General features: G+C 41.3%; 1 protein-coding gene across 3 annotated transcripts in view; it reads left to right on the forward strand.

The window, feature by feature from the left end:
• MEI4 (meiotic double-stranded break formation protein 4) overlaps positions 1–25,929 on the forward strand; it is a 242,743-nt gene that overhangs the window by 29,488 nt on the left and 187,326 nt on the right. For all 3 annotated transcript variants that reach the window (XM_044757455.2, XM_070496398.1, XM_044757454.2), the window contains exon 2: positions 1,683–1,928. In XM_044757455.2, the coding sequence (XP_044613390.2) occupies positions 1,697–1,928 (232 nt within the window). In that variant the 5' untranslated portion in view covers positions 1,683–1,696. The remainder of the gene's footprint in view (positions 1–1,682; positions 1,929–25,929) is intronic.

A 25,929-nucleotide genomic window follows, 5' to 3' on the forward strand; every position in this document is an offset into this window, starting at 1 on the left:
ACATCTGAAAAGATTTTATATGGTGGTCTGTGAGCTGTTCTTTGAAGGGTACACAGCCAGGGCCTTGGCAGCTGTGAGAGTCAGGGTCTCACAATTGGGGAAAGTTCATGAGCAGAGTTGTGAATGGGAATGAGCTTGGGCTGTATGCATCTGTTTGTGTGAGTGTGAGCCAACAGTGGTGGAAGGACAGGCTTGGGAAATTGAAGGAAATAAAGTGTGAAATGTAGGGTGCAGAATTTGAAATTCTTAGTAGGATAAGTGTGGCCACCAAAGGTCCTGAGTTTTCTGCACCATTGTACTTTTAACTATTCATTACAAACTTTTATGTAATACATTTTATGTGCAAAGCTCCCCCTTGTGAAGGCCCACAAGGGGCTTATACTTCAGTAGGGGTGGTGATACTCAGCCAGTGAATGCAATGGTCTGTCATGTTGTCCTCCTAAATGCAGTCATATTGTGAGACTGTCATGTGGTGTTGGTTTGGAAAAGTATGCTCGTGGTCGCGGTTGGAATCTTTGGAGGTGCAGAATCAGAGCAGAGTCGCAATTTAAATGATCCAGATATTTTCAAGATGGTTCTCAATATAGATTGGAGGGGTCTGGTTCAAGACAGGCATGGTGGGTGAAGGTCCATTAAGGAACACAGGGTTGTGAAGCAGTGACTGTAAGACTTCGTAGAATGGGTTGGAGGAGAAGGGCTTAGATTTTTATAATCAGAGCAGCGGTTCTGCTTATAGAGTAGACTCTTTTCAAAATACGAAAGGCTCAATCCTATCCCCGATTTGCTGAATCAGAATTTTAGGGGGATGGGGTTAGATATATGTATAAATATATGTGTGGACAGTTCCCAATTTTCGGTGGTTCAACTTATGAATTTTCGACTTTATGATGATGTGAAAGTGATATATATGCATTCAGTAGAAACAGTACTTTGAATTTTGAATTTTGCTCTTTTCCCAGGTTAGGGATATGTATACGATATTCTCTTGTGATGCTGGGCAGTGGCAGCGAGCCAGAGCTCCCAGTCAGCCTGGCAATCAAGAGGGTAAACAACAGACACACTTATAACCATGCTGGACCCAGACAACCATTGTTTTTCCCACTTTCAGTACAGTATTCAAGAAATTACACTTGATTATAAAATAGGCTTTGTTTTAGGTGATTTTGCCCAGCTGTGGGCTAATGTCAGTGTTCTGAGCACATTTAAGGTAGGCTAAGTGTATTAAATGCATTTTCGACTTATGATATTTTCAACTTATGATGGATTTATCTGGATGTAATGCCATCATAAGTTGCAGAAGATCTGTGTGTGTGTGCGTGTGTGTGTGTATAAATATATTTATTTATTTATTTAAAAAGCTCCCCTGGAGATTCTGATGTGTGCCTCTGGTTAGAAACCACTAAATGAATTATGTATTTTTTTCACTTCAAGAATTTGTCAAATTGTCTGAACCTACTGTTTTGAATCTTAATATTCTTAATATGCATGGGTATGCATTTTTCTTCTGCATATTTTTTTCATACTGTTTTCAATTCCTGAAAACATTTTTCCTGTTGCTTTGTGTCACCTTGTATTATAAACTTACTAATTAGTGTTACTCTGCAAAATCAATTTTGAGCAAACGAAATGCACTGCAAAAGTTAAAAGGAGTTTCTATAACTTTTTTTCTTACTAAATAATAGAGACAAAAGCCAAGATGGATGATCAAGCATCGTATTTGAGGACTTCAAAGCTGGCCCTGGCCTTGGCAATTATTCACTCAAAGCCAGCAGACAAAAGCGGCAGAGAGCACGCGGAGCACCTGGCGAGGGTGGTGTCTGGGCAGGAGTCGAAGTGGAGGTTGAAAGTCGAAGCCTTGGAAGCTGAGGTTCTGCAATTACGTCAAAAACTTCTTCTGAGCAAGATTCATTCAGGACTGTTTGACAGTGGTGAGTCTGTGAAACTGCCTTTTGGTAATTATATCACTCTCTTTTATTTTGGCTTCACAGTTATTTAGAAATTGTTTCCTAAACTAGACTTCTTCTTCTGGCCAGATAAAGATTTTTTACTTCTAGTCATTCACTAAAAGTTTATTGTCACTTTCTAATGAATGGGACTACCTTAGATATTGAGATGAAGTTGGAGAATGAAAATAATCTAGATATGAAGGCAATAATGTTTTAAGCTTAGTGGATAACTTAATTTTAAAATCTTGTTGTTCAGCCTTATTATTTTACTATGTATTTTATGTTGCTATTATATTAAATAATTCCTCTGGCAATCAGATATCAAGTACCAGCTATGGACCAGGCATGTGGTGGGTGGCGAGGACCCCAAAACACATGAGAAGAGGAGCTGTCCTTGCCATTAAGTACCTACCATTCTATCAGGGAAAAGAGACCCATAAATAATTACCCAGTTGTGATAAATGCTGTAATGGAGATATGAACAAAGTGCAGAGGAGGAAGTCGTTCCTTCTGCCTGGGTTCTGGAAAGGCTTCTTAGGTTGGCCCTCAGGGGTCTGTGCTGTAGTAGTGAGATGTCACAGAGCATGCAGCAAGAGACGGGAGTGTAAGCAGAGAATACCTGTCCATTCAGGACACTACCAGAATTCCTTTTCAGAGTGACCAGAACACCATGAGGTAGAGGTGTGATGGGTGAGAAAACAAGAGAGATGAGTTGGGACCAGGTTCAGCAGGGCCTAGAATGTCAGCCTAAGGACTGTTTTGCTGTATCCCCTTATCATTCATTTGACCATACAATTTATAGTCTGTAGGACTCTTATGAGAGTGAAAGGAGGGGACTGTTAATAACTATCTGAGGACGACAGGCAAAAACCAGTGCTCACTTGAGCAGACAGGAACATGTGGTCGCTCTGTTCATCAGGAGTCGTACAAGTTTTTTACACAGAGGATTGACCCTCATATTGGGATTGGGAAACGTAATTCTGGTGATTTTTTTAAAAATGTAAATCAGCTCATGTTGCTCCTTTGCCAAAAATCTTTCCCTGGCTTCCACTTATGCTTCAGGTTAGACTCAGACCTGTGATCATGGCCTATCATGCGGTGGGGGATTTCTTCTCCATTCACCTCTCCCACCTGGTCTGACTCAGCTTCCCCATTGATAACGCGGCTCCGGCCACCTGGGGCTTCCTTCCAGCCCTTTAAGGCTCTTCTTGCTTCAGACCTTTGTATGTTCTTGCCTTCACTCTCTTTGTGTCTGGCCTCTTCGGTTACTAGAGGGAATTCTAAATGATACCTCCTTGTTGACCACTCTATGTACAGAGCACTCCCCCACCAGTTATTCTTTACCCAAACACTCCCTATGGATTATTTCTTTGTTAGGTTACTTGGTTGCTGCTTTATCTCCTGTACCAGTCTGAGCTCACTGAGGAGTGGGTCTTTGATTTGCTCAGCACTCTCCACTCAATGCCCACCCCAAAGCCTGACACACAGAACGTGCTCAATAAATATCTGTCAAATGGAAGTGTAGCATAGAAGATATTTTGGCAATAACAGTGATTGGAGGCAAGGAGACAAGCTTTAAAAGCGTTTACCAAAGCCCATATGAAAAATGATGAGTTGAGCTAGATCCCGGCTAGTGAGACCTATAAGGAATTCAACATAAATGAATGGTTTCAGAGTAGATACTTCACAGATTTGTGAATGATTAAGGGAGATGAGGCATTTATGATACTTGAGGTTTTCTAATCCTAGTTTATTGCATTGATTGTGATGCTTCGAATCCAGATAGCGAACACAGAAATAAGTTTCTAGGATAAAAGGTCGAGTCCAGGTTTGTCTGAGGGTAGGTTAATCCCTGAATATACGGGGATTACCTAGAAGGAAGGTGGAGGTATGGTCCTAAAACTCAAAGGGAATGAGCAGGCTCGAAATATAGATGCAGACTTAGGATTTAATGGCATTTAAGATGAAGTTATAGCTGTAGATGAGACTCACAGGGAGAATGGAGCTGGGGGGTGGGGCACTGTGATCCCTGCATCCCAGGGACAGGCAGAGGGAAAGGAGCCGTTGAAAAGAATGTGGCTGTCACATGAGGAGTGTGCAGGGGTAGCACACACACAACTGTTGTGGGTGATGGGGTGCTCACTAACTTTAGCTGTGGGGATTATCAGGAAATCTCGCTAACCTAATACCCAGATGTTAACTAAAATTTTCTTATTGTCTGAGCGAAAAAGTGTTAGACAATTTATAGGCACATTTAGTCTCGAGTTTTTCTAGGTAATGTTATCTTCGAGTGTACCAATGAATGACAACGTAATCAATTTTCTTAATTTTTTTCTGTGCAGTTATGTGATTGATACAATGGCACATGTAAAAATTTGCAGTGATCTTAAACGGTGACTATCACAAACATCCATGACAGACATCAAACTGTTGTTCACCCTCCAGGGTCTGTTTATGGCACTGACTCAGTGGTGTTTGGAACAGGTGCATGCCTGACAGTGAGAGCCTAGATGAGAGCTTGTTCTTAAGCTGAAAACTTTCACTTACAGCACCTCTGAGAGAAAGGTTCAAATATCACATAGTTAGAATCAGTTTTACTTGCAGCAGGAATTGCAGGTTTTGGCAAAAAGCGTTTTGGCACAGATGTTGGAAGTAATCTCTCTCTCTGTCTCTTAGCTTAAACTTGAAAATGAGGAAGCAGTGACTAGTAAACAGAGTCACTATTAAAGGAGAAAGAAAAAAAACCTCAGAAAAGGGGTTATTAAGTTGATAGGAAAATAAAGGAGGAACACAGTCGTTATTTAACGATGTGCTATTTGAAAGACTAGCATGGCTTGCTCTAAGAAAACTCCATACCCAAAAAATCAAAACTGTGTTACGTATGTATTTATATTATTAAATATTTATTTCTGGAATTTTCAGAGTTGCTTTACATATGCAGCTGTTCTTGAGTGTTTAGAGACAGCAGGCGCTCAATAAATGTTGAATGGAACGCTTCGTGACAGATTGAGAGGCTGGGGAACTTAATTTACAGCATCAGCTATCCATTGCAACAATTGATCAACCCGGAATTGAATAAAGCGGAGCTGAAATGGCAAAGAAATCAAATAAGGAAGCATAGTACAGTTTATACAGCATTTTGGGAACTCAGCTATTTATTTGACTTATTTTTCTACAGCTAATTCTTACAGAGAAAAATACTTCTTTATTGTATTTTTTAAGGGATTAGACTATACAAGAAGGGATAAATACTCATTAGTAGTGGAAGGAAGGGAGGCAGGAAGGAAGGAAGGAAAGAAGGAAGGGAGACAGAGAGGACCAAAGGAGCCCACATACTCAGTGACACATTTCTCAAAACCCTTTTAGTGATGTGTGGCAGACATGGTTATTTGCTCAGTATCCAGCTTCCTTCTTCCTTACTAAAGCACTCTGATTTTGTTTTGGCAGAGATGTGCTCATGCCCAGTGGGTTAATTCATGACAGGCTTAGAATTGTTCTAATGTTGGGCAGGGGCCAAGGTAAAGTAAAAAGCAATGTTCAGTGCTTTGTGTAAAGATTTTCCTCTTTGTATCAAGGGATTGAGGCTCATGAAAGAGAATAATTAAAAAAAATTTTACCTTAACCACTAGTTTCTTGTATGAAGCCCTGCCGTATGAGGATATCACGCCTGGAACTGTGGTAGCCATTTTGCAACTGTGAGGCAATTTTGAAAAATTAATGCCAGAATGCTAAGGATGGTGAAGTAGTAGGATGAGGAGAACCTGGGGCCTTCTTGAAATTGCTGAGCAGTTAAAGCAACTCTAGGATTACTTTATTAGGTATTTTTAAAAAGGTAAACAATGGTTTAAGCCATTGTTATTCATGTACTCTCTTCCTTCTATCTGAGTACATCCTAACTTATAGAGTGGGGAAGAGGCGGGGGGTCATGAATAAATTAGAGTGGAGCTCTTTCTCCTAAGAATCTTCTTTATCTGTAGGAGAGAAAAACTATGTTCTTTAGTGTAGAACACCTTCCTGTTACAGATGGCCTTGTAATGTTGGCGAGGATTTTATCTAGGTCTGAGTAGGTGGGTGAGGGGGGCCCAGAGCATAGAGACTGGCCAGGAAGGTGGTAGTGGCTGTTCTGAAATGTTGACTAGATATTGAAGGGGACGTCGTGACAGAAGCAGGGCCTCGTTAGTGGAAAAAATGGTGTAGAACTTCACTGAGTAGATTTAGGATTAAAATCTGAGTGTGTGTGTGGGGGTGGGGCAGGCAAGGAGACTCTGGGCAGTGCTATGATGCTTGTACAGTAATTGGGCATTCACAGGAGGGAAGCAGATGGATGAAGTGTCAGGTATATACTTTTCTCCCTGCAATTTTATGTACTCAGGGTCGTCATAAGCGATAGATAGGCTACTGGATGAACAATTGGCTAGAGTGAAAAGGAAGTAAGAGAAAATCAAACCATGTTAATTCGTCGATTCACATGTTTATTTAGTAAATGTTCATTGAATACCGGGCTCATGGGTAGAGGGCTTGGGGGTGGGTGATGGCAGTGGCAGAGCAGCACAAGTAGTTGAGACTGAACTTAGCTCTTGTACCTTTTGGGTCCCAGGAAGCACCTGTCCCACTCACATGGCTTCAGGAGCTTCCCTGCCCTTCTAGCCAACAGTGCCTAGGTTGGTCCATCCTTTCCTGTTGGCTGCCTTTACTGCTTTCTACCCTGAGGATCAAATCCTCCATGCTCGATTGCCTGCCCCAGACCCTACTTCTCATCTTGTGTAAGTCTGGATTTAGGAGAAGGTTTTTATCTAGACTGGTGTTGATGGGGCCAGAAGGGGCAGGATAGCCTAGCTGCGTGTGTGCACCTCGCCAGACCCAGCGTGGACCTTACCTTTCTCTCCTGACTGCTGCGTTTCTGCTCCGGGCCTCCTCAGCCTCTGTCCCATCTCTTGCTCTTCTCATCCCATCCCAAACCACGTACCAAGAAGACATCACACATAACTGACCTACAGTCGTGTTCATGGAGCTCAGCATTTATGTGTTGGGATTCACTGTTTCACAGATGCTGAAAGAGCATGGAAAATGAGTACATAAGCATTTCCTCCTTAGTTTTCACATAAGTTCCTATAATATAAATTGTCAAATATAATACTGATGGAAGTTTCCTTAAAATTGCAGTTGATTTAAAACATACATGCATAATGTACATAAACATCAGAGAATATGCCCTTAATTTAATATGGATTCTAGTGAAAGGCTCTAAAATAACTTAAAGTAAATTTATAATTATACATTAGGCATGTTTTACTCATTATATAAAAATTGAATTAATCTTTTGATATTAGCTACCATCAACATATAAAGACATTAAAGTTAAGGTTTAAATTAAAGCCCAGAATATTAAATGGCTTTAATAGTGACAAGGCAATAATTTAGAAATGTAAACATCTTAATTATCATAGTAGGAGCTGGCTCTGGGAGGAGTAGTGTGTGGAGATAGGGCATAAGAAGGACAAAACAAGTGCTGGCATAGGTCTGGGCCTGAAAGCAGCAGGGGCTTCAGAGGCCGGCAGTAGGTATGGGCGGCCGAGCATTCTCCAGCTGCAGTGTTTCGGATGGAAGGCATGAGTCTTCCCAAATCGCTTCCAGGCTTGACTGTCATTGCATGATATAGACATCTTTGCCTAGCTGGGTTCCAGGAAGCATCTTGGGTGTCCAGGTAACCCCCTGGTTAGGTTGACACTGCTGTCTGTGTGTGTGTAGGTTCTCTCCACTCCTCTCCTTTCCCAGTGCCACTTCCTTGAACTTGCCTGATTTATCCTAATTACACTCTGTGTTTATAGTTGTAGCCTCGTAACTTTCAAATCTAGATCGTAGCCATCTCAAGTCTTCTCATTTACTTTAGGATAAATCCACAATCTTCAATGTGGGCTACAAGCTTCTCCATGATGTGCTACTTGCTTAGCTCTCCAGCCCAGCCTTTCACCACTTTGTCCTTCACGCTCTGCTTTGCGACACATGAAATTTCTTTCACTTACTTGAATCCACCTTGTAAAAGCTCCAGGCTTCTACATGTATTGTTTCTCTCTGTAGGATATGGTCTCCCTCTTCTTTTTGTCTGGCTGTGCACTACTTTTTTTTTTTTTTTGAGGAAGATTAGCCCTGAGCTAACTACTGCCAATCCTCCTCTTTTTGCTGGGGAAGACTGGCCCTGAGCTAATGTCCCTGCCCATCTTCCTCTACTTTATACGTGGGACGCCTACCACAGTATGGCTTTTTGCCAAGCAGCGCCATGCCCGCACATGGGATCCGAACCGGCAAACCCCAGGCCACTGAGAAGCAGAACATTCGAACTTAACTGCTGCGCCACCGGGCCAGCCCCTATTCTTTTTTTCTGATGTAGTTTTAATATCCCTTCTGCCTTCGTTGACTGCCTCCCTAAACTAGATTAGATTCTCCCACTGGGATCCCCATACTATTCTAGACTATTCACAGCATCTGTGAGATAAATTATAGTAGTTTAAGCAGCCCGTCTTCCCCACAGGCCCTAAACTCCTTGCTTGCAGGCGTGTGTCTTTTCTCCTCACTTCTGTATTCCAAGGGTTAGCACAGTGCCTCGTATTGGGGTGGGGTAGGGGGCTTGGAGATGTTTGTTGAACCAGTAAGATTAGACGTGGTTTATGTGAGTGTTAATACCAGGAACAAAATGGCCTTGCTGATCCATTGTTTCTGGAGATCTACCAAAGCCCTGCAGTCATGGAAGGGGGATCTGAGGAGCAAGATGCAGCATCCTAGGGAGGGGCGCTCACTAAGGTAGGATGAGTATCAGGGCTCCTACCTTTGAGGGAGCCATGCATGCATACAGTGGTTTAATCAGAACAGAGTAAATGAATAGTGACTATGTTGGCTTCCCATCTGGGGAACAAAAGCTAAAAATATTTAAAGCACTTTTGCATCCCTAGGTCTTTGCTCAATGTGATTTTTTTTTTTTGAATAGTTTAACCTGTAGCAAATTTTAATCTAGTTCTTATACTTAGGATTGATTATGTTTGTTTTTTGCAGGTTTTGTGTGTCTTTTTTATATGCCCTCCTATTTATCTATTTTTGAATTTTAAGATTCTGTTAGAAATCTAAGGGTATCGTGGGGATTCTAGATTTAATATTTGGGCCCTAGACATCCTGAAATTTATTCTTTAGAATAAGTTCAGTGTACAGTGAATAGAATTGAGGAGATAGCTCTAGACTATAGTGTAGACTTGGAAAATTAATGGAATAATGTCAATTCCATTATCAGAGCAAGAAGGAATTCGGATAAATAAGGTAAATGGGAGTAAGCTTGAGATGCTCCAGTTCTGCTAAGCTCCCAGGTGATGTTAATGCTGTTGATCTTGAAGACCACTGTTTGAATAGCAGGAGACTGTGGACTATTTTTGCGGGGAGTTTGTGAAGGGAAGGAGAAAAAAGATAGGTTGGTAGTTGGGGAGGGTGCAAGGTGAAGGGAAGTATTTTTCTTGTGAAGATGGAAGAGAGATGTCAACACCCTGGCACTTTGGTGGGAAGGAATTAGCAGAGAGAAAAGTGGAAGATATGAAAAGAAGAGGATAAGAAAGGAATCAAGGTGGCTCGGGGCCTCAAACCTGAAGAAATATCGAGCACAGTGGAGAGACTGGCCTGGGACCTCGAGAAGGGACCTTGTCTCCTCTCTGAGACTCTTCTGCAGGTGGGCGTGGGTGCTCCTTCATTCGTGTTTTTGCTGAGTTCATTCCTGGCGGCTCTTCAAGGAGCTATCCTGTAAAATTCGTTGTTTTAGCCTACTCCTTCTCCAGTGCCCCATTATCCCAAATCTGTCTCTTGGTCCTGTGGTTTCTTTTTTCAAACTGCCTGTGGATTTTCACTCTTGCATTTCTTTCTTTGCTGCTTCAGCTCTCGTCTAAGAAGTCATCTCCACCTCTTGCCTTGGTGGAAGATGGAGAAATGAGGAAGCCAAGTTAAGTAACTTGCCTGAGGTTAAATAGAGTGGCATTCCTGTAGAATCCCAGAACGATGCCTTTCTAGTACTTTAAGGTGTTTTCTTAAACCAGTGGTTCTCAAAGTGTGGTCCCCAGACCAGCTGCATCAGCATCAGGTGGGAACTTAACCCTCTCTTAACTGAAGGAGAAACTCTGCTGGTGGGCCCAGCAAACTTTGGCTAACAAGCTCTCCAGGTGATGATGATGAAAAATGAAGTTTGAGAACCACTGGTTTAAATAAATAAAAGTGAAATATGTGTTCAGGGAGCATAATAAGACCTCTCCAGAAAAGGGTCACTGGAAACCTATTCATCCCCTCTCCAAGGCATCTGAGTGTGATAACTCAGGAGGGATTTGTAGGCCAACTTCTCAAAGATTTTTCAATACCAGCTGATAACATTTGGCTCCAGTCACCAAAGAATTGAGAAGGTGTTCATTTAGAGCCTGATTGAGCTGATGCTGGTAGTAGAAATTAGAGAAAATGGACAAACAGAAAATAGTAACATTAAAATGACCCTAACAGCTATGTTTGAAACTGTTCCATACGTTTCCATGAAACATGTACATAAAGCTAACAGGAATCCAAGGACTGTGTCGTGTAGGTTCTTGTTCTAGGAGAGCTGCTCTCTTCCCTGTTCATCTGTCTTCTCCTCTCTCCCTCCCTCTGTCCTTACTTCCCTTGTCCCTTCCTAATAAGCACCCATATGTGATGTCATATTGGATTCTGAATATATGCCATATTTTCTGGTATGTAAGATGTGCAGTTGTATAAGGCAGCCCCTCCATTTTTTTTTTTGCAGGGGAAAATATCCTTTTTCTTATATTTTCTCAAGTAATTTTAAAGACATCTTGTAGGAGAAAAATTTTGAGTAGGAAATGCAGTATATTATACACTAGAAATCAGTAGAAAACCTTAAATTTAAATTAAACTATACTATTATACCAGTTCTTAATGAGTATATAAAGTGACATAGCTAAAAAGAAATATACTGCTATAAATGAATGCCAGCATGTTGCAGGCAATAAGACAAAACACATTTACTCATAAATAAAGTTTCATGTCACGCACGTGGAACTACGAACACACGTACTTGCGTTATGTTCTGGGTCATGCCGAGAGCTAACCTAGCTCAGCTTGATAGAAGATTAATTTGAATGAATTCCTAAATGGAATATGGAGAGCAAGCACATGTATCACTGAAAGTGGTACAAAACCAGCAGCAGAGTGCGGTGCTTGGAGTGAATCCCCGTGGAGGGAGGTCCGGTGTGGGAGCCACCTGCCTTCTCTGGGTTTGTGTGGTTGCTGTCATTACAAGGGGGGGCATTACACTTTGCTCAGACTGAAAGTATAGGGTGGTCTTTTCAGTTGAATCTCCTGCTGTGTAAACATCATTTATGTGAAATTTTAAAGTTAAATTGCTTGTACACATTTCTTAGAGTTAGTGTGAAAATTAAATGCCTTGGAGAGTGCCTCTGCTGTGGGATACGTGTGCTGTGAAGGAGACACCGAGGTTGTGAGCTGCTCTCAGCCATTGAGCGAATCCATTGTTTCATGTCATCAATTATTTTATGGTAAGCGTGCCATAATTTTTCTTGTTTTTGGTCTCTCCCATTTCTCTCAGAGTCAGAGAGAAATATTGCTGATGTGTCTTTAATACATTCAGATGCCTGCCAAGTCTGTGCTTAGAAATAATCAAGAAAAAGATTACTTCCAGAGAGTGCTGGTTCTGATGCTTTCAACGCCTGCCTCTGAGTTCCTTGTTCCTCGTAATTAATAAGGCATGTGGAGAACAAAGACCAGGTTGCTTTTGTGTTCTTCCTTGTTGCTGGATTCAGTGAATCTTACACACAGTACGTTTTCAAAGATGTTTCTGGGCTTGATATTTAAATTATTGTCTCTGGTTAAGCTTGTAAATATTTATAGTTATTTTCATGAAGTAAGGCAGGATTTTCTATGTAAAATGAAATGTAGTATGTATAAAATGTTAACATTTTACATCAGTTTGACAAATAACCAGTTGGTGAAAAAGTAATTGGTAAAAATTTAAATAAAGCTTCTGATCCTTCTACATGCGTTTTCTTGTATTTGGAATTTTTCTAATTTATCAATAAAGCAGAATGTGCAGAATTTAGGCATCATTCCTCTCTTTTGTTATTATTCTAATAACAGATACTTTTCCCCCTGGAATTAGGATAATTTATCCATTCTTTCTGTAAAATAATATTTTTGACAGAATGACCTTATGCTTTGATCTAATCGATATGAAATAGATGGCGTTCTGCATATTTTAATACCTAATTTTGCTAATAATTGTGCCCTTAATGACTCCAAAGTGATTTCTACCTGTGTATTTTATGAAGTGTGTATCCTCATCTGATTATGTTTTATCCTGTGATCCACAAGGCGTCTTGTCCTATCTGTAGTCTCCGAGCAGGAGTCAGTCCAAAGTGGGCCAAGTCCACGCCAGTGGCTGCTTTGTGTGGCCATGTGGCTCTGATGTCGGACAGGGCAAGCAAGACGGCAGGAGCTGGACCCGGAGAACTGTGTGCCTCAGTGATGTCTTCTCCCAGTCTCTCTGAAACTTCTCTTTAAAGAAGTGCCATGTCTGTGCCCAGCACCTGTGATGGTGAGCACAGTGATGACAAACTTAGCTGCTTATTTAACTTTTTGACAGCAAACTAGGCCTTTGTACCCACAGGTCTGTCTGAAAGAGAAAAGTGCCATTAATCAGATTTGCAACTTAAACTTTTAAATTTATTTTTATTTTTTAAATTACTTTTCGAAAGGCTTTGCCTCTTTAGTGTTGGTAGACATAAGGCTAGAGTTCCAGGCAGTGGCTTTCAGCATGGCCCGTGCATTAGAATCACCTGGGAGCTGTTAAAAGTCCTGATGCCTGGGTTGCAAACCAGACCAATTACATCAATTACAGCATCTCTGGGGGTTGGGCCAAGACATCAATATTCTTTCACAGTCTCTAGGTTATTCCAAAGTAAAGCCAAGATTGGGAAATACTGGTAAAAGCAAACTTTTATTTTCTATCTTCAACCCAAATCACCAGTGCTCATTATTAATCCCACCAACTTTAATCCCCTTATTTTATTGGCGTATTCTCTGTAGTACCTGCAGTTGTTTATCAAATAGAGTAGAACACGCTGATACTGGCCCTGCTGGGAGGATTCATCTGACTGTAGATTAGTCTACACTGATTTACTTTAATTGTGAGGTTTGGGAGCATGGGTGACACCGGTGAGAGGGGAGAGTGGTCTGTGGGCAGCTGAGGGAGGGCCATTCCATTGTCTCTGTGCACATTTGGATGTGCTGGTAGCGAGGCTGGGCTAGAGTTGGGCTCATCGTGGGGATCTCAGGCTTTCTCATGTGAATAGCGAGCAGCTATAGAATGAAAACTGGCATTTTTTCCAACCTCCTTTTTATGTTCTGTAAGGATAAATAGTTAAATAGTAGTAGTAGACAGCTTCTTCCAGCCTCCAAAAGCAGTATCATAAGGCATATCATTTTTGAAATTAGGGAATACTTGTATTTCTGCTCTTTCTTCAGTATTATTTGTTTACTATAGTATACAGCTTATTGAACAGTTGTTGGTATGCTTTTAAAATGCATCTTCTTATGTTATTGCTAACGTTGCTACCCTGTTCAGGGCCCTTCAGTTAGTAGTAATGCTCAGCAGCCCATGATGAGTTAAAATGCCTCTGTAAAAAGAAGCAAGTATCATTCATTACTTCGACTTACATGTCACAGTTGACTTCCCATATCAGCTGGCTATGAAATCGTACCAGCAGTACTTTGGGATACTTCTGAGAAACCCTGTATCAGTTGATGCAGAAACATTCTCTATTGCATGATTTATAAGTAAATATTTATTGAGGGTACTTAATATATATATACACACAACTACACAGTGCTTTGGTTAAAATTGCACTAAAAACGTGGCAACATGTACTTAATTCATGGATTGTGATTTTAATACTGTCAACAACTTTACCAAGAATTCTCAGCTATTGAAATTACTTAAATTATTAGGATATTATCTTTTAGATGGTTCTGTAGTAAATGCTTTTTCAACCCCAACTAACTAAAATTTTCTGTTTACTGGAAATTAGTAGACACTCAGATTTTATGGCATGAATGTCATGGCTTTATGTTTACCAGAAGGCATCTTTGAAGTGAGTGAAAGTGATGTGGCCATCTGACAAATGTCTGAATAAGGAAAAGGGCAGTGCCTAGTGCACCATGCCTCATATAAAACACAGTGAACGTCAAGGTCTAGCACCCAGTAGGTGCTCAGTGATTAATTTAAGAATGAATTTGCAAAAGTGAATGGAGAAAGAACCTGCACAGGAGGAGGAGGTATTACTGATGGAGGGAAGCATTGGCTGAGGACAAATCCTGGAGGTACAGTGCTTATTGGGAAGAGCAGGGAATTTGAAGTTAGGTGAATCTTGGTTGAATCTCAGTTCTACCTAAGTTCTTTTAGGCAAGTCACTTACCTCCCTTGAGACCACCTTCCTCTTCTGTAAATTGAGGATGATGAAGAGGAGGATAATGATGGGCAGTGTGAGGTTTAATGCTTGGCATCAAGCTTCCTGACACATGGACAAAAAGTAAATACTGGTTTCCTTCTTTCTTGGCCTTGATAGTCTGATGGGAATTGTCGTTGATTCCTTAGCAGCAGAATTTGTTTTTTTTTTTTTTTCTTTTTGACTTGAGAATTTTGTTGTTTAAGTGCATCTTGTAAAGACCTGGATCTAGCTGTTTTAGCAGATTATACCAATGGGAAAGAAAAAAAACAAAGGTTGAAGAGTGTGTGTGAGTTTTTTCTTTCCAGTAGTAAAATTGAATGATTGGCATCATTGTGGCTTGCTTGGTTCCAGTCCAGAAGCAAACATAGAAGATGCTCAGTGTGTTTCAGGCCTAGTGGTCTGATTCTCCTGGGAGTAAACTGCTTAGAAATTTTGTGAGAATTCAGCTGTTATTCTGTTTAATTATTTTTGAAGTTACATTATTGGAACTTGATTTTCATTCTCTACCCTGTCTTTATATTGTTATAAAAAGTTCTAATTTGATTTCTATTCTCTGGTTCTGATGTCTCAATCATATTCTTTTCAATGTTCTTATCCTTCCACAATGAGCCCTGTGATTTCTCTCTCATCTGTAAAATACCATTTCTCCTTGACTGTTTCAGGAGCCCCCTATCGGTCATGTGACACCCTTTTTTGCCTCTGCAATTTTTCCTAAGACACATTTAAGATTATGTTTTAAACAGTGGATAGTTTTCCATTGTCTAGGAACAGATTACATTCAAGTCCCTTCCCATCGTGAACTCAGAATCTTTTCTCAGCCCCGCATCCTACTTTCTACCTGCCTCTGTGTTCCCTCCGCTCCAGCTACATCTCCTACAAGCCATTGCCTGTGCCCTTGCCTCTGTGCCTTTGTTCATGCTCCTCCCTGGTATGAAAGACCTCCCTCATGAAAGCTCTGTGATCCTTGATACTCGTACTACATGAAATCTTTCTGGCTTTTCCCCAGTTTGAACTAATTCCTTTGTGTTCTAAAGTGTTTCACCTGCACCTCTGCATGACGCAGGTGCCTTTTTGCCTTATAGTAGAGTTCATTGTTGGCCTGCCTTTTCCTTAGTTGTTTGATGATCAGAGGCCATGCCTCATCTACCATTTGAGACCTCTCAGCCCTTATTCCAGTGCCTTTACATTGTAGCACCCAACATACAGTTGAGGAATTAAATTGATTACAATGTAAGCTCTGTGAAATCATCTATTTTGGCAAGGCAGAATATCCTTAGTTTTGGTTTATTTTCTCCCTGAAAAATTTGTGTTAATTTTATTTTTTAATGGTAAGAGATTATGCTGCTCTTTTGGTCAAGTTTATTTAATTTCCTAGACAACCAATTTTTACATTGAGTTATGGATGAGTGAACTGTAATACGAAAGCTATGCTGTGGTGCTGTATAACTTGGCCTTGCAAGCTATGAAGACCAGAATTCTTGAGGCTGGACTTTTTTTTCAGGAATATCGCAATAGTAAAATTCAGTGGAAATGAGTTCTGTTTGGTTAACAATAAGGTGTCTGTAGAGAATTGACTTTGAGCTCTTCATTTTACCACTCACAAGAGTATATTTTAATCACTATTGACAGCATAATAACTGACTACTGAACTCTCTCTGGCTATGCCTCTTTTTTCAGAATTAAGAATGTTTTTACTTTGTTTCCTTATACTAGAGAATAGACTCTACGGAATTAAGTATATGACTTTTGGCCATAGCCATATGTTCTTACAGAGTTGTCATTTGGGGCTTTACTGGCAGATAGACCGTACTTAAAAAAATAAATGTTAGCTGTGGAAATGCGTATGTCTCCATTCTGTAGCATGTGAATGAGTCTTTTCTTCATAATAAGCCTATAATTAGTTCATATACTTGAGGCGTATGATGAGCTGTTATGTCATCCTTCAAATACTTTATTTCATGGTCAAATGAAAGGTGTCTAATTCCTAGATTCAAAATTGGCCAATTACAGTATTTTCCTATTTTGGGATTGTTTGTCCATCTAAGGGTATTGCCAGTATTTTCACATAGTCTTGTGAGTTTTTAAAGAAAAGAGTAATTTATTTGATTCCACAATGGAATAATCTTTTCACCTCTGAGCTTTCATAACACTTTTTTTTGCAGTGCTTTTATAGCATTCATTTAGCCAAAATTGCTGAGCACCCTCCTTGTGCCTGGCACCATGCTACGTACTTGGGATACAATGCTGAGACTGGTGTAGTGCCATCTCGCTGGAGCTTACAGTCAAAGGCAGAAGTAGTTAACGTATGGGAGCCCATTTCAGAGCAGTCTGATCTGATATAGAAAATCAGAGAAAGCCTTCCTGAGGAGGAATATTTAAATTAAAATCTGAAAATTGAATAGTAGTTAGTCAGGGTAGATGGGTTTGGAAGGGGTAGGAGAATGTTCTAGATAAAAAAAATAACAGAGATGTGGAGGTGAATATGGCTAGAGGAGTGGTTTCTAACCTTGGTTACGCACTAGAATCACCTGAAGAGTTTGGAAAAACTCAGTACTTAGACCCCCACCCTGAGAGACACTGTTGGATATTTGGAAGACCCTTGTTGAGGTAATTTTAGCAGGTGAGTGACACAATACGATTTGGGATTGAGAAGATTCTTGGGCTTCAGCGTAAGAAAGGTTGGATAGGGATGAGGCTGGATGTGAAGAGACCACTTAAGGGGTGTTGCAGCCAACTGGGTAAGAGAGGGGAGCAGCTCGGACAAGGCTGGTGTCAGTCAGGATGAAGAACAATGGTGAGAGTAACAGTTGGTGTCTTAATCTGTTTAGGCTGCTATAACAAAAATGCTGTAGACTGAGTTGCTTATAAACAACAGAAGTTTATTTCTCACAGTTTTGGAGGATGGGAAGTCTCAGATCAAGGCACTGACAGATTTCTTGTTTGGTGTGGGCTTGCTCCTGGTTCATAGGCGGCTCTTTGTCCCTGGGTCCTCGCATGTGAAATAGGCGAGGGATCTCTCTGGGGCCTCTTTGTAAGGGCATTGATCCTATTCATGAGGCCTTCACCCTCATGACCTAATCACCTCCCAAAGGTCCTACCAACATATGAATATTGGGGCGATGCAAACATTCAAACCATGGCAGTTGGCAAAAGGAAAAGAGAAAAAAGGCTAATTAGTTAAAAGAAAATCCTAAGTTAATATCATATAAACCAAGTGAAAAGCATATTTTGAGAATGAGGAATTGCATGAGATGAGAGGTCAAACAAGGTAGAAACTGTTGATGTCTGTTTGTTCAACTGACCAGGGGTCATTTGTTCTTTAGCAACTTTACTGAGAGAAGTAGAATATATCTGAAAGACCCATACACCTACCACAGGCAATGAGTTTCATTACTATCAGTGGAAAGATAACTGTGGGCATGTGGTTAGGAAATGTTTAAGGGAAGAGACCGCATGTGGGTGCGCCTTGAAGGACATACAGAACTTCAGTATCAGGGGTGTACACAGCCAGGAAGGGAGGAGCATCTTGAAGTTTGGGTGTACCCATGTTCACGGCCAGAAGGTACGATTGTCCTTATGAAGTATAGGGTTTATTTTTCAATAATGAGGAGACATCAAATGGTCATGGACTAGGACTGGTGTTAACCCAGCATCAGGGTGTTGCACGTAGGGGAGGGGAGGAAACTGAAGGCAGGAAAGCCTGGTAGGAGAATAGGGTGGTGTTCTAAGCTTGAAATGAGAAGAGCGTGGACTAACATGGTGGCAGGAGGAGTGAAAAGGTTCCAAAGTGGTGCATTTTGAAACAAACAAGAATAATGCTGTTCATCGAATAACTGACTAGCTGCAAGGAGAGAAGAAAAAGAGAGTGCTCAGGGGGATTCGAGATTTTGAAAATTGGTGAAGAAAGAACTTTTTATTTAAGAGTAATAACAGTGATGATGTATATTCTACTTACTGATTTAGTTGGCGATGATGTCAAAGAATATTTCTCATTTTGGGCAGGAAAAGGAACATGTATTTAATGAACCAAGATTTAAAGTTTCTTTTTGGTACCTGCAAGATCCATTGTCAGACTCCTCTTGGAGTGACATCTCCATATGAAAGGGAGAGAGGGGATCTCCAGGATGAGAGCCCTGCGGGGCCAGTGAGGGTCCTGGAGCAGAGTCCCCCACTTGGGTCAACAGAATTTATGGGGACTCCTAGCACCTGGGGGGGCAATGGTAAATGCACTGAAGCTCTGGAAGGCACTGGTGGGATGACTGGTGCATCTTACGGCCTGTAGTGTACTTTTCTGCACTTGGGACAAACTTTATCTTTAGTCACCAGAACTGAAGATTAAAGGGGATTTTATGAATGTTTTGTGTATTTTAGGATTATGACATTATTTCCTTGGAGAAGCTTGAGTTGTTTGAAGATATATGTTAGCAGTTACCTGGGGACAGACTGATCTCTTATTTATTCTGAAATAAATAAGAAGGGGGCATTGGAAGATAGTATTGCCTTCTATGGCATAAATAAAATTATATTTTAAATAATACTAGCAAAATAACTGTGATTACCTGAATTTCGTGTTTTCTTTTTCTCTGTTTCATAGAAGGCAATTTCTTTAGTATCTGTGATTGTCAGTAAGGTTTTAGGAAAAAAATTGATTCTGGTCTTGCACAGTAATTTTTTGATGGCTTTTTAACAAAACCTAGATTTCACAGACTGGTTTTGATATGTCATATGTAAAAAAGTAAAATAAAATCTTGAAACCAGAACCGATAGCCACAGCCTGTATAAGCCTTGAGAAATGTTCTAGTCAGAGGAAGGCCTTGTCCCTAATGATGCAGCTCCAACGTGGGTCATCCTGTAGCAGTTTCCTGATGGAGATCTCTGTCTGTTTTATCTGAGCAGATGTACATCAGTTAGACAAAAATGTGCTTGGCTCCATATCAGGCAATTCAATGGCCTCATGGAGGCAAAGCCTGCAATTGTAGATTTACAAGTTGCAAGGTTCCTAATAAGATGGATGTAATTCAGAGAGTGGAACTGAAAGGTGAAACAATTGGAAGGTGAATTAAAATTAGAGACTTCTTGTTGTTCTTGTTCAGGTGTGGTGTAGTAAACAGACAATTTAGGTGAACGTTTATGGGTTAGAGGGTTATGGGAAACTGAAGGTTAGGTAAAAAACCCACATATCTTTCTCAGTACAATGCTGAGGATCTTCTAAAATTGCCCAAATAATCAAAAATTACTTAAATCTATGATACTTGCTTAGTATTGTTCTTGACTTTCAAGGCTGGAAAAGAAGAAAAAGTGTACTTGCTGCCCATGATGAGTTTTTGGTCTGGTTAGAAAGGCAAGTTCTCCTGAGATAGACACATGTAAAGAGAAAACATATGATATATATAGTTTTGTTTTGGGTTATATTTATTCATGGTCATTCATTCATTGATTAGTTGATTCATTTATTCAATAAAAACTGTGATTTCTGGAGGTTCAGTGGTGAAAAGACAGAAATATAATCTATATTCTCATGGAGGAGACAGACAATAACAAGTAAATGGATAAGCAAGAACAAATCTGAGTGTTAAAAGCTGTGAAGAAAATAAACCAGGTTGAAGTGGTGGAGTGCCTTGGGTGGGGGATGGGGTGGTGCAGGGCTGCCAGCTTAGATTGGAGGGTCAGTGAGACCTCATTGAGAAGGAAGTGTTTGAGCTGACTCCTGAAGGAGCAAGCAGGGTCATCCGAGTGTCCCTGAGGCAGGAACTAGCTTGCGTGTTCAGTGAACAGAAACAGACCAGTGGCTGCAGAGCAGAGTGAGTGAGGAATAGAGGGCAGGAGGTGAGGCTGGAGAGATGGCAGGGTCAGATTACGCAGGGCTTGTTCCAGTGGGTCGGACTATAAGTACAATGGGAATCTGTTGGTGAGCAGTAGGCAGGAGTTTTAAACTTCTTGCTCTGGCTGCTATGTGCACAATGTAAGAGGGAGTAGAAGCCAGAGTGCTGGGTAGGAGTCCAAGGCAGTGGTGCACAAGGAACATGATGTTGGTTTAGATAGGGTGGGAAAGAGAGAGCTGGAATATGTAAGGCTCTACTTTTGCAAAATAGAAAATAAAGTGGCAAAGGTGAACCCTTGAAAAGTGAGTGGAGTTCCAGCTGAATTTTCAAAGATTAAACAAGAATTAAGCATGAACATGTGGAGAGGGAATAGACATTTCTGGGAGGTTTGAAGGTGGGAGTAGAAACAGCATGAATGGGGCACAGCACTTCTCTGCTATCCAAAGAAAGAAGAACAAAGATAAATGTCTAAGGTAGTGGTTCTCACACTGGAATCACCTGGGGAGCCTTGAAAAATATTGATACCTGGATTCCACCCCCGAGATTCTGATATACTTAGCATGAGGTGTGGTCTGGTGTTGGAGTTTTAAAAAGTTCCCAGAGTCACTCTCGTGTAGGGGTGAGGTTGCAAACCACCCAGTGCATGATCTTTCAGTGTTAAGTTCCTATAACTGGGAGACCTCAGCCCAGCAAGAACAAGTGAAGCAGGCTGAGTGTGTGAGTGTGGGGGTAGAGCAAAGCAGTGCTCCATTATGAGACCCCCTCAGATATTTATTTAAAATACAAGTTGCTGGATCCCCCTGGAAACACTGATTCCCTGTGCCCAGGAGTATGTAATTTTAGTGTGTTCCCTGTGGTGATGCAGTTGGGCAAACACTGCTCTGGGTAGAAGATCTCAGTTCTTCTGACTTTTGATAAAGGGAATGAAGTGGACACATCGGTGAAAGTGAATGTCAGCCTCAGTTGTCTGGCAGGGGAGGCTTGGGGACCAGTTTAATGCTAACATCTCAGCATATAGATGTGATCAGTTGGAACCCTATGGTCAAGAGCTGAAGTCAAAGCAGTGGCTTCAGTGGCTTAGTGGAAAACAGATTCAGACAGATTCTTTTGGAAGGAGGCTTGGTCAAGGAGAGACCAGAGATCTGTGGGATCTCAGCAAGAAAGGTGGTCTGAGCTGGATTGTAGAGAGCTGTGTGGTTTGGCATTCACAGTATCAGGAGGCCAAGAAATGTGGTGTATGCTGACTTCAGTAATTTTATTGTTTTTACCACTTCCACATGGTGTTCACCACATCCACACACTGATGAGTGGAAGGTACGTAGGTGAGGTCACTCGTTCACCTGGTGGAGGGGAATGTTTTCATAGGTTTGATGTCATTCTGTAGGCTGTGATGCTGGCGCCAGAGTGTGTGTCCACCTTTTCTCAACCTGATACTTCCTGTTGGTTAGGATATGAAATTATGAATTTAGGTAGATTCTTTTACTCATTTATTCAGCCCGTTTCTACTCAGTAGCTATCGAGTACAAACAATATGGAGACTACAAAGAGAGGTAAGATCTAAGCCCTGCCCACAGGATCACGCACTCTTTTGGGAGCAAGATCACACCCCTGATTATGCCCAATGAGATTCTGTGGTCCAGAGAAAGATACTGATGTTCTGAAGAGTGATTATTTTGCCCTAGAGAACAGAACTTTTAAAAGTCTGTGGGGAGGAAGTTGCTCACCTTGAAGGATGGTAGGATTTAGAAAGCTTTGGTTAGCAGGGTATTGCAGGCAAGAGAGAACGGTGTAAAGTACAGACTAGCAATCTACTGGCAAATGGTTTAATTTGACTGTGGCATACAGAGCTGAAGGGGTGTTGTGGAAAATAAGATGAACAACTAGGTTGGAGCCTATTAAGAAGGACTGTGACAGCCAGTGGAAAACATGGTTTATTCTGGAGGCAGCAAGGAGCCTTTGGAGATTTTCCAGCAGGAAAATAGAAGGGAAAGTAACATTGATTGAGTGTGTGCTATGCATTTGCCAAGCATTATGCTTTCTGAAAGTGATTCCTGTGGGTGATCTGGGGAGTGAGGTTATTTAGTCAGAGTGCATGGGCAGCCATGCCTGCGGTTGTTTGGAAGAGGACGAGATTGGAGAGAGGAACATCAGTGTCATAGTTCAGGTCTTACATGCAGTTATTTAGGCATGGAAAAAAAGAGGCAATATAAAAAAGTTTCTTATTTATTGAGTAAATGTTATTGAGCTCTTATCCAATGTTCCAGGCTCTGGGATATGGCGGTAAACCAGGTGGTTCCCGACCGTCATCAACTGCACGTTCTTGTGGGTGAGACAGATGACACCAGCAGGAAATGACCTGGTGGTGACAAGTGAGATTTAGAGAACTAAAACAGGAAGGTGCGACAGAGACTGATCTGGTGGCTTCTTTAGGTGGGGTGGCCAGGGAAGGCCTCTCTGAAGAAGTGACATTTAAACAGACACTTGAATGATAGTTAGGAACCAGCCTTGAGAAAACTGGAGTTGGTGGGGAGAGCATCCCAGGCAGAGGGAACGTTTAATACAAAGGTCCTAAAACGGGAGCAAACTTAGTGAATCTGGGGAACAGAAGAGTGAGACAGGACCAATGTTATTTGTCAGTGGAATGCATGTAGGGGTCAAAGAAGAAGTCAGTGTTGACTTTCGGGTTTCAAATGTTGGAGACAGAGGGTGGTAGCACCGTTGTCAGGAAGTTGGACCAAGTGTAAGTGAAGGATGTGATTTCTTTTGGACGTATGAGGTTTAAAGTGCTCAGATCAAGTCCTGTTCGGACACCTAAGGACCTGAGCTTGGGAGAGGAGGTGGGATGGATATAGCAATTTGAGAATCATCTGCCTAAGGAATTCTTTGAGGCTGTAGGAAAGGTGGGCACATCCAGGAGTTTCCAACAGGAGGAGAGAGCCAAAGGCACAATGATGAGGAAGGTTTAAATTGGCAACTGGAGGATGGCTTGGGAGAGAGAGATGGGGAAAACCAGGAAAGTGCAGAGTTTTATCGCCTCTCAAGGGAGGAACTGCACTGTCAAATAGTCCTGAACCAGGCTGGCACACAGAGACGCACAGATATGCTGTCAGATGGTCCTGAACCAGGCTGGCACACAAAGACACACAAATACGATGTCAGATAGTCCTGAACCAGGCTGGCACACAAAGACACACAAATACGATGTCAGATAGTCCTGAACCAGGCTGGCACACAAAGACACTGTCAGATAGTCCTGAACTGAGCTGACACACAAAGACACACAAATATGACGTCAGATGGTCCTGAACCAAGCTGGCACACAAGACGCTGTCAGATAGTCCTGAACCACGCTAGCACACAAAGATACACAAATATGCTGTCAGATAGTCCTGAACCATGCTGGCACACAAATACACTGTTTTGTTATGTAAACTTCATGCAGTGAAGACGATTCAGCTAAGACAAATCCTTCCATTTACTTAGAATTTGATGGCATTTGACGTTGTCTCTCTTGGTATATTGAAAGAATTGTGCTGCAGGCTGCTAGAGTGGGATTGAACAAAACTGCAACCTTTAATTTGTCAACATTTCTCAAATATGCTCTGCAATTGCTGAAATACATCCTTCCAGAGACAGAAGACTATTGCTTTACAGTGAGACGCTCATTTCAGATAAATTGTGAAGTACTTTAAAATAGCATTTCCTGTTTGACCACCAGGTGGCGGAAACATTACTTTTAGATTGTTCAGTGCATTGGTACATGTGAGTGATTATTATTAATGCTAAGAAATCGTAGTTGGTCATAATAAATTATATATGCCTGTGATGACATTTCAGTGCATTTGAAGAAATGCTATTTGATTTCACTTTTTGTGTATATAAATATTCAACAAGTATTCAAACCGCCAACTTTGTAGGATAGGCATCAGGGAACAGAAATACTCAAAAACTCTGTGTTTGCCCTCAAAATCTCTGCCTTCCAATAGGGAGTCACCCATGCATTCAAAACAGGTTGATGAGTTCAGTAATAGAAGTGTGTGCAAGGTACAAGATAGCCCAGACAGGGAGTGATTTCTTCTCCTCTGAGCAGAGCAGGGAAGGTTTCACAAAGGATTTGAAGCAGGATTTGAAGAATTCGTCCATCTCTGGGTATTAGTATAGGAACACACCAGACAGTGGGAGCAACTTGTGCAGATGCATAATTGTGTGAATTAGCATGGAATGTTTTGGTAAACTGTAAGAGTTTACTATTGCTTGTATGTAAGTAAGAGTGAGGATGGAGGTAAGTCTGGGACAGTAGGCAGGGGCTACACAGCGAGAGGCTTTGTGTGCCAAGCTGAGGATCTCGGAGGACTCCATCTTGTAAGGTAACAGAACCCTTTGGAAGGTTATAAGGACAGTAATCCTGTGATCAAACTAGTACAGGCATACCTCAGTAATATTGCCAGTTCTGTTCCAGACCATGCAAAAAAGTGAATATTGCAATAAAGCAAGTCAAATGAATTTTTTGGTTTTCCAGGGCATATAAAAGTTATGTTTACACTATACTGTAGTCTATTAAGTATACAATTATTTCTAAAATACAATGTACATACCTTAGTTAAAAAATACTTTATTGCTAAAAAATGCTAACCATCATCTGAGTCTTCAGCAAGTCATCATCTTTTTGCCAGTGGAGGGTCTTGTAAAAAAATGGAATATTGGCAAAGCACAATAAAGCAAAACACAATAAAACGAGGTGTGGCTGTATTTTAGCAGGATGACTCCCCAGCCAGTTCAGAATGTGGCCTAGAAGAGGACAGAACTAGAGGCAGGGACATCGGTTGGGTGAGGGTATGGCAGAAATCATTGCAAGTGATGGTGATGCTATGAACTAAAGTGGCGGAAGGGACTGGGGAAGAACAGGTTCAAACATGTGTTGTGATGGTTAATTTTGTATGTCAACTGGGCCACCTGGTGCCCAGATATTTAGTCAAATATTATTCTGGATGTGTCTGTAAGGGTGTTTTTGGATGAGATTAACATTTGAATAGACTGAGTAAGCAGATTGCCCTTCCTAATGTGGGTGGGCCTCATCCAATCAGTTGAACTCCCAGATAAAACAGAAAGGCCAAGTTAGAGTGAATTCCTTCTGCCTGACTGCTTTTGATCTGGGACATTGGTGTTTTCCTGCCTTTGGACTGAAACGGAGACATCGGCCGTTCTTGGAGCTTGAGCCTGTGGGCCTTCAGACTGGAACTTACACTGTCTGCTCTCCCGGTTCTCAGGCCTTTGTAGTTCGACTAGAACTGTACCATTGGTTCTCCTAGGTCCCCAGCCTGCTGACTCCAACTCTTGGGACTTCTCAGCCTCCGTAATTGCATGAGCCAATTCCTTATACAATCATGTGTCACTTAATGAAGGGGACGTGTTCCGAAAAATATGTCCTTAGGTGATTTCGTCATTGTGCAAACATCACAGAGTGTACTCACACAAACCGAGATGTCATAGCCTACCACGCACCTAGGCTATATGATGCTAATTGTATGGGGCCACCATTGTATATGTGGTTCATTGTTGACTGAAGTATCATTATGTGGCACATGACTGTAATAAATCACTTTCTTTCTCTCTCTCTATATATGTCCT

This window comes from Equus asinus, chromosome 24, assembly GCF_041296235.1.
Source record: "Equus asinus isolate D_3611 breed Donkey chromosome 24, EquAss-T2T_v2, whole genome shotgun sequence".
In the NCBI taxonomy this organism is placed as follows: Eukaryota; Metazoa; Chordata; class Mammalia; order Perissodactyla; family Equidae; genus Equus; species Equus asinus.